Here is a 7,800-nt window from a genome sequence, read left to right as displayed (position 1 = left end):
GATTATTAACAGTTTTCTTTGATAAAATTGCACTACTCTGCCCTAGCAGCGGAGGAAAACGCAAAACATACACACCTAATATAACTAGATGGAGGGCCGAATGCACACGTGACACCAAAAGTGCTCTAATCTATTCGCTCTAAATAACCTGTTCACGAGAAACAATCAAAGAAAAGAACCATTTTATCTCCTCCCGAGAACATGATACACTTTACCAAGATAAACAAAGCTCGATATTGCTTCACTTTTGTATGCAAGGACAAGAAATTTAGTAGGAAACATCATATCCACTTCTCTAGACTCCGGGGATGGAACATTACTGTTGGCTTTCTTATATGTATGTGCAATGTAAATTGTCTGTTGGCTAAAAACATTATTTAATTTCAAAAGAAATATCATTTGCATAAAGGATTGATAAAGCTCTCGTACGCTATTTCTACCCAAGGACTAAGTCATAACCAACAGATTCTTAGCAGTTATCTACCGATGGACCAACGACTTCATATCACTGCCTACTTCCTAGGTCTTGTCTTTTATAAGAGCAAAGCCCCGCTCAGCAAAAGATGAATGATATATGTGCCATTTCGCTTCTCTCCCTTTAGTTTGCAGACTCATTTTAAGCATTATTTCTTTTTCGTTAAAGAAGCATGATTTTGTTGTATTCCTAAACATTAGAGATTGGAACATTATTGGTATAGGCATGAGAGGCACCAGGAATCTTCCTTAGAGTTGTCCAGATTTACCTTGTACATTGTTTGTGAAAGCTTTACACATTAGAGATTCAAATTTTAAACGTCCAGGCATCACGAATACGGAGCGATCAGGTCGTGCTACTTATCTCCTTTCGGAGAACCAACAGTGAAGCAATTCAAATTCAAATTTTAGAGAACCAACAGGGAAGCAATATAAGGCACCGGGAATCAGCAATTAGATTAACTCAAGTACATCGCGAATCAGCAATTAGATTAACTCAAGTACATCGCGAATACGGAGTGATCGCTCTATTGACCAGAGCCCTCTTGGCTCTTGCTTCAGTTGTGTTATACATCCATGATTGCAGGGCTGCTCCTTCTGTTTGGAACCAAATTGTTGTTTCAGTTGTGCTATACATTCATCCTTTTGGAAAAAAAAATTGTTTTAGGTCTTAAACATACGGTAGAGCACTTGAATGCAAGCAATGTCACTATGGCAGTAGCACAAAGCCATCAAAGTTTACGCTGAAGATGCTTAAAACCTTGAACCAAATGGCTCACACATTCAACATTTTTGCATACTAATCTAGAGAACCAAACGGTTCACGTCATCTCATCCATGCAGAATCTTTGAGCATATTCCAGTGGCAAAGAGATTGTGATACTTAACCATGAAATGGTGAGAAGTGAGATCACTTGGAAAGTGACTAGTGAATTAGTGGAGACGCGTCCCACATTAGCAGGTCAGATTACTATTACAAAAGACCTCATTGGGTGGCAACTGGATCATTACCGTCCTCCAGCTTACTACTACAAATGGCCTCCCAAAAGACATCTTCATCAGCCCGGTTCGGATCCTCGGCATCAGCCGCTGAGTTGCTGAACCACAGCATCCATCATCGGCCTCTGGCTCGCCGCTTCGCTTGTGCAATGTGCGGCAACCTCTGCAAGCTTGGCAGCCTCGGTCCTCGAGAAGATGCCGCCGAGGCTGGGATCTATCAGGCCTTCGAGGTCGCTGGTAGCAGTGCCTATCTTCACTTGTGAGACGGCCCTTCTGCCTGTGATGACCTGGAGAACAACAATCCCAAAGGCAAAGACGTCGCTCTTCTCGGTGAAGCGTCCCGTGTTGGCGTACTCAGGGGCAAGATACCCCATAGCTGCACTGGCCTTCAGAGTTGAGAAGACAACATCGTCGGCAAGGAGCTTGTGTAGTCCTGGGACGGACAGCCGTGGGGCGAAATGTTGGTCAAGAAGAATTTTCTCAGCCGAAATGTTCTGGTGTACCAGTGATGGCTTGTTGCTCTTCTTGCTGTGTAGGTACTCAATACCTGCAAATGCACAACACATCAATGCGGATCAGAAAACAAGCGAGTCTCAGCATAAATAACCATCTTAAATTAAAGTACAGTAGTTACAATAGATATGTTGATTACCTTTTGCAATGCCTCTGATGATGGAAACTCTTGTAGGCCAATCAAGAACACTAGCTTCAGACCCTTCCTTAACATCGAGATAATGCGACAAGCACCCATTAACCATGAAGTCATACACAAGAAAGCACTCCCCCCTCCCCCTGGAGCAGCAGAAGCCCCTCAAGCCAACAAGGTTCTCATGTCGCAACATGGTGAGCGTCTTCAGGCCTCTCAGGAAATCAGACTCCTCTTGCTTGCAACTTGTCTTATTGAGGCTCTTAACCGCGACAACAGACCCATCCCTCAGTATCCCCTTGAACGTCGCAGCAAAGCCGCTCTTACCTAGCAAGTTAACCTCAGAAAAGTACTGAGTCGCACACTCGACCTCCTCAAGGTTGAACCTGAAGCTGTCGCCAACCTCACCGGATGATCCGCAGCCTCCACCTGACATAGTGTCCCATCCATTTGAGTACTCCACACTGATCAGAGGAGAAGCACTCCTTCGGCAGGCTTCCTTCTGCTGGAAATGGTCAGTGCTGAGCCTGCTATCAGAAACCTCCAGCGAACTGCCAATCTTTTGCTTCTGCCGGCGATAATACGAGAATGCAAATATTCCACAGAATGCCGCACCGATGACCACGGCAAGAACACCCACAATAAGAACTCCTGCAGAGGCCTTTGCAGATTTCGTCGTGTGTGGATCCACCGACTGGGGTACTTGCCCTGTCTTGACAGTGCCATCCGGGCCAAAAGGCTCAGGCTTGCTAGGCCTCAGCCCATCCTCTGTAGAGGTACAAAGATCAAGAGAAATGAACTCTGCTCCACAAAGCCCCTTGTTATTCACATACTGGAACCCTCCATTCAGTCTCTTCAATCCTAGCATCCAAAACCAAATCACAGTAGTTAATACAATACAATGATGAAGGTTAAAAATTCACCTCCAAAAAGGTTGAGCAAGAGTCAGTTTGTTACCAGCAGGGACACTCCCTGACAGAGTGTTATTGCGAACATCGAAGACCTCGAGCGATGGAACATCTGCGATCTTTGAAGGGATCGAGCCAAATAGGTTGTTGAAGCTCAGATCGACCCGAGTCAGCTGAGTCAGGTCGCCGAGGGTTGCCGGAATGGCTCCGGTCAGCTGGTTGGACTGCAGCGCAAGAACAGCAAGCTTGTTTAGGTTGCCTAGCTGGGGCGGTATGCTGCCTGTCAGCTGGTTGTAGCCCAGCTGCAACACTGCAAACGAAGAGCAGAGCCATGGGTAAGTAAATTAAAATTAGTACATCAATGAATTTAAATCTTTCACAAGGCAAATCAACCCCTTTGACGCTAAGGAACACAACAATCTTGTTCTTTCCATAGTACACTCACTGAAGGAACAAGGATATTGGACAGTAAACATGAGAAAACTAAATCAAATCACACAAAATCCAAATGTATACAGAGCCAATGCAGTGAATCTGCCTACAAGTTGCCATGAAGGGGATCTATACAGAGCCAAGTGACTCCAAAGTCCAAACAAAGTGGAAATCCCAAGTTTTTAACTCCAAGAAACAGCCATTTGTCAGTTACCTATGCAGGAGTCAAACTGACACTGCAGATTGTCAACTCCAATAATACATCAGTTAATACAAATCTTGGCCCCGCAAAATAATCCTGTTCTTGTTTTTCCATTAGTACAATCTTGTTCTTCCATTAGTACATTAGTCAAGATCTGGTCTGAAGTTTGGCACAAAGGGAATCTGCACCGAGCCAAGTGGATGCAAATTAAAGTGAAGCCCCATTTTTCAACCCCAAGAAACACCATTTGTCCTTTACCCACGGAGAGTCAAACAAGGCACCAATAAATCAATTGAGACGGTCACGTGGCTGCCGCACTGCTCCCAGAAGACGACCAGGAATGGAAGCATACAAAAGGAGAGGCTGGCACAGAAGCAAAACGAGCTGCCCATTTCAAATGCAGAACAAAAATGGAGCACAGTGGCCCATTTCAAAAGCAAACCGTTGTGCTGCTGCTAGGAAGATTTAAGGCCACCAAACGAGTGCAGTACTGCACGACCAAACGAGTAGTAGCACTGGATCTGCACATTGATGAGAGCCCCATTTTTTATTTCTATTTTTTTTTTGGACTTCAAAAAAAATTATCTGAACTTTGTAGTAGTAGTACGGTGGGTAGGATCAATAAATGGACCAAACCCGCCTGGAGATTTTGAAATGAACTGTAATAAATGAAGTCCTGGCTGTATTCCAAAATCTCGGCAGAAACAACCAAAGGAAGAAAAGAAACGGCCGTAGCTACAGCAGTAGTGAGCGATGGGATGCTTCACCGTTTTGGATTCATTCAAGATTTTTTTTAGGGTTTGTTCATACAACTTTTTCCCCAATGTTCAAATCTAAGCAAGCCTGGCAGCCCAAACCTCTAATCTAACACAAAACAAGCAGTAGAAACTCTATAAGAAACAGTGGAAAGAACGGACAGGAAAAGAAATCCACCATCTAGCCAAGAAAAGAACCAACGAGATGCGGGTAAGATTCATCCTCTGACTGAGCCGAGAACAAGCCCTGAAAGAAAAGCTCACCTTGGAGATTCGCCATGGCGGCAATCTCGGCGGGCACGGGGCCGGAGAGGTGGTTGACGTCGAGGTAGAGGTCGGCGAGCTCGGAGAGGCCGCCAATCTCCCGGGGGATGGGGCCCTTGAGGCCGTTGTAGTGCAGGTAGAGCCCCCGGAGGCGGCGCAGCCCGGCGACGGCCGGCGGGAGGGTGCCGGAGAGGCCGCGGCCCTGCAGCGAGACGGCCGTGACGCGGCCCTCGCGGTCGCAGGCGACGCCGACGAAGCCGCCGCCGCAGGGGTCCCCGGCCCGGGCCCACGAGCCCAGCACCCGGCCCGCCGGGTCCAGCGCCGCCCTCAGCGCCGCCAGCGCCCGCAGCTCCCCCTCGTCCCTCGCCGCCACAGCAAGAACCATCAGGAGAAGGAGCGGGAGGAGGCGGGAGAGCGCGCGCGCGGCGGTGGCGGCGGCAGCCATTGGAGCGGCAGTGGGGAGTGGGGAGTGGAGTGGAGAGTGGGGAGTGAGGCTCACGGGGCGGGGGATGGAGCCAAAGTTTAGGACTTTAGGTGGTGGTGGTGGAGGGTAAAGTGGTAAATGGACCCGGCGTCGATGCTTTCCATGGGGTTTCCGGCTTTTCGAGGGCAATTTCTGCTCTTCGTTTTGAGGGGTGGAAATGTAGGCTTTTGAGATGTGTTTGGGGCTTTGCTTTTGGCCCTTGTTTTTTGCGTTTGCTGTGAGGAGCTGTGCCGCTTGCTTGCTTTGCTGGCTGGCTGGGCTGGATTGACCGCTCTGTGCTCTGTGGTGAAATGTGTGCGTGTGTCAGCGACGGGAGTGCAGAGCACTGTTGCGCGTGCTGTCCAATCTCACTGTTCATGCACTCCTCTCTCTCTCTCCCAGTGCCAGCTGAATCGATGGCCGAAGCTCTGGAAAAAATTCAGGGCTGGGAGCATTTTCATCCGGAGGTTGGTTTGAACTTTGCGAAAATCTGAAGAAATTTGGTGGGTCGGAGGGAAAATGCAGTGTTAGTCCATTCAGATTTTCGCAAAGAAGTTTGGTGGGTCGGAGGGAAACAGGGCTGGTCTGAAGAAATTTGGTGGGTCGGAGGGAAAATGCAGTGTCCCTCGGTTTAAAAGGAAGAGGAAATAGGAGTGTGTATCCTTGTGGGTGAAACAGGAATCCTTTTGTTTGAATCGAGACAGGTCGGGAGCTTGCGGGTGCACAGCTAGGAGTAGAACCTATTTTGTTTCTGAATGGACTAGGAGTAGAAGCTAGAAGATGCTTCCTAGTAGTCACGAGCAGACAGGCCGTGCTTGCACGCAGTATCCAGGTTTTGCTCCCCACGCTGGAATTTATGGGCATGTGGCATCGAGCCCATCAGGTCCGCGCGGGAAGGGAGAGACCTGTTTGGTTGTCTGGTTTTGCTGTTGGGCCTGCATCACACGCTTCTTAAAGCAGCCCAGAGCCTGACTCGCTGGGAACGCTCGGATCGGCAGTTTCTCGCGAGCCAGGCTGAGTGCGGCGCGAGGTCGCACGGGCGAGAGCGAGGCGAGGGCAAGGGGGATGGCGAGAGATGGAAATCTGGCGCGCCGTCCCGGCGCCAAATTAGCTCAGTGGTTAGGCCGTTAAGCTAGGTGTAGGATCGATTTCCCACTGAACGAACCGTCGATGTCGACTAGGTTATGGACGCACGGATGAGGCTGATAATCCAGGCAGCAGCACTGATTAGTGTGATTCAGGCATGGGTCATGTTCATGCAGCAGAGAGCTGTTCGTCGTGCTGGGAGACCTTTGATCCGCTATGGTCCATTGTTTCCCCGGGAACAGGAGAGGATCCAAAATCTGAACTACATCTACAACTGCAATGACGTCGAGGCTCTGTGGATGCTTAGAATCAAAAGAGCACCATTTGCCAAGCTTGTCGAGACCCTCAGGAGCAGGGGGCTGTTACAAGATAGCATCAACACCAGTGTCGGACACGTTCAGGAGATCAATGGAGACCATCTCTAGGTACTTCAAGCAGGTGCTTTATGCTGTTGGGGAGCTTAGAGGAGAGATGGTCAGGAGACCATCTGGCCAGACTCCACCCAAGATTCGCGGAAGCCCAAGATGGTATCCATACTTCAAGGTGAGCATTGACAATATACACTTTTCATGGCTTGATATGCTTGTATTGTTCAAGTTGAGCACTAACACAGGGTTGTGATGCCATTTTCAGGATTGCATTGGGGCAATAGATGGTACTCATGTCACTGCCAGAGTTTCTATGTCACAGTCTGCAGCATACAAGGGGAGGAAGCACTACACAAGCCAGAATGTGCTTGCTGCTGTTGACTTTGATCTGAAGTTCACATATGTGCTGGCTGGCTGGGAGGGGTTAGCACATGATGCTAACATTCTCACTGACAGCATGAGTCGACCTGGTGGGATCAACATCCCCGATGACAAGTTCTACCTTGGAGATGCTGGCTATGCATGTCGGCCGGGTATTCTTCCACCCTTCAGGAAAACAAGGTACCATCTCAACGAGTTCTTTGGTAAACCATCCTAGGACTGCACATGAGCTGTTTAATCTCAGACACTCCAGCCTTACAGTAACTGTTGAGAGGGCATTTGGAGCTCTGAAGAATAGGTTTAAGATCCTAGATCAGAAGCCATTCCACCCATACTCCACTCAGGTTAAGCTAGTTCTTGCTTGTTGCATTCTGCATAACTGGATCCTCCAGTGGGGCTTTGATGAACACGTGCCTGAGGAGGAAGATGTCGAGCCTGACGATGTTGTTAGCTCCGGCCATGGTGTGGAGGCATTTGACAATGACGCTTGGAAGAACAAAAGGTTGGAGTGGGCAGAGGCGATGTGGCTTAACATAGGTCAGTGCAGGATTTGAAGAAGATGGAAGAAGAACAAGAAGCAGCAGCAGCAGTACCAGAAGCAGCAGAAGCAGAAGCAGAAGAAGAGAGGAAGAGGAAGATCTGGTAGCACCGATGAACTATCCTCTATTTAGCCAATGGCTCTTAATAATTTGAACTGTCATTTGATAGTAGTTAGGATGAACTGTCATTTGTTTAAGTAGATGGTTCTACATGTTCAGATTCTGTTTGGTAAGCTCACCACTAGTTAGAAGTGGTGACAACACCTTATGCAGGTTGCAACCA

At 48.4% G+C, this 7,800-nt stretch overlaps 1 protein-coding gene across 1 annotated transcript; it reads right to left on the bottom strand.

Annotated features, from left to right (window-relative positions):
- Positions 1-1,312: 1,312 nt before the first annotated feature.
- On the bottom strand, positions 1,313-5,194 carry LOC123165464 (LRR receptor-like serine/threonine-protein kinase GSO2). The gene is made up of 4 exons (XM_044583114.1): positions 4,681-5,194; positions 3,077-3,337; positions 2,126-2,980; positions 1,313-2,020 (listed from the first exon to the last, which is right to left on the bottom strand). Exons 1-4 carry the CDS (start codon positions 5,123-5,125, stop codon positions 1,557-1,559), a joined length of 2,025 nt encoding a protein of 674 aa, XP_044439049.1. The 5' UTR covers positions 5,126-5,194; the 3' UTR covers positions 1,313-1,556.
- Between the last annotated feature and the right edge of the window lie 2,606 nt (positions 5,195-7,800).

This window comes from Triticum aestivum, chromosome 7D (genome assembly GCF_018294505.1).
Source record: "Triticum aestivum cultivar Chinese Spring chromosome 7D, IWGSC CS RefSeq v2.1, whole genome shotgun sequence".
Taxonomy (NCBI): Eukaryota; Viridiplantae; Streptophyta; class Magnoliopsida; order Poales; family Poaceae; genus Triticum; species Triticum aestivum.
The sequence above is the reverse complement of the archived record's forward strand: the minus strand, read 5'-3'. Positions and strand labels throughout refer to the sequence as shown.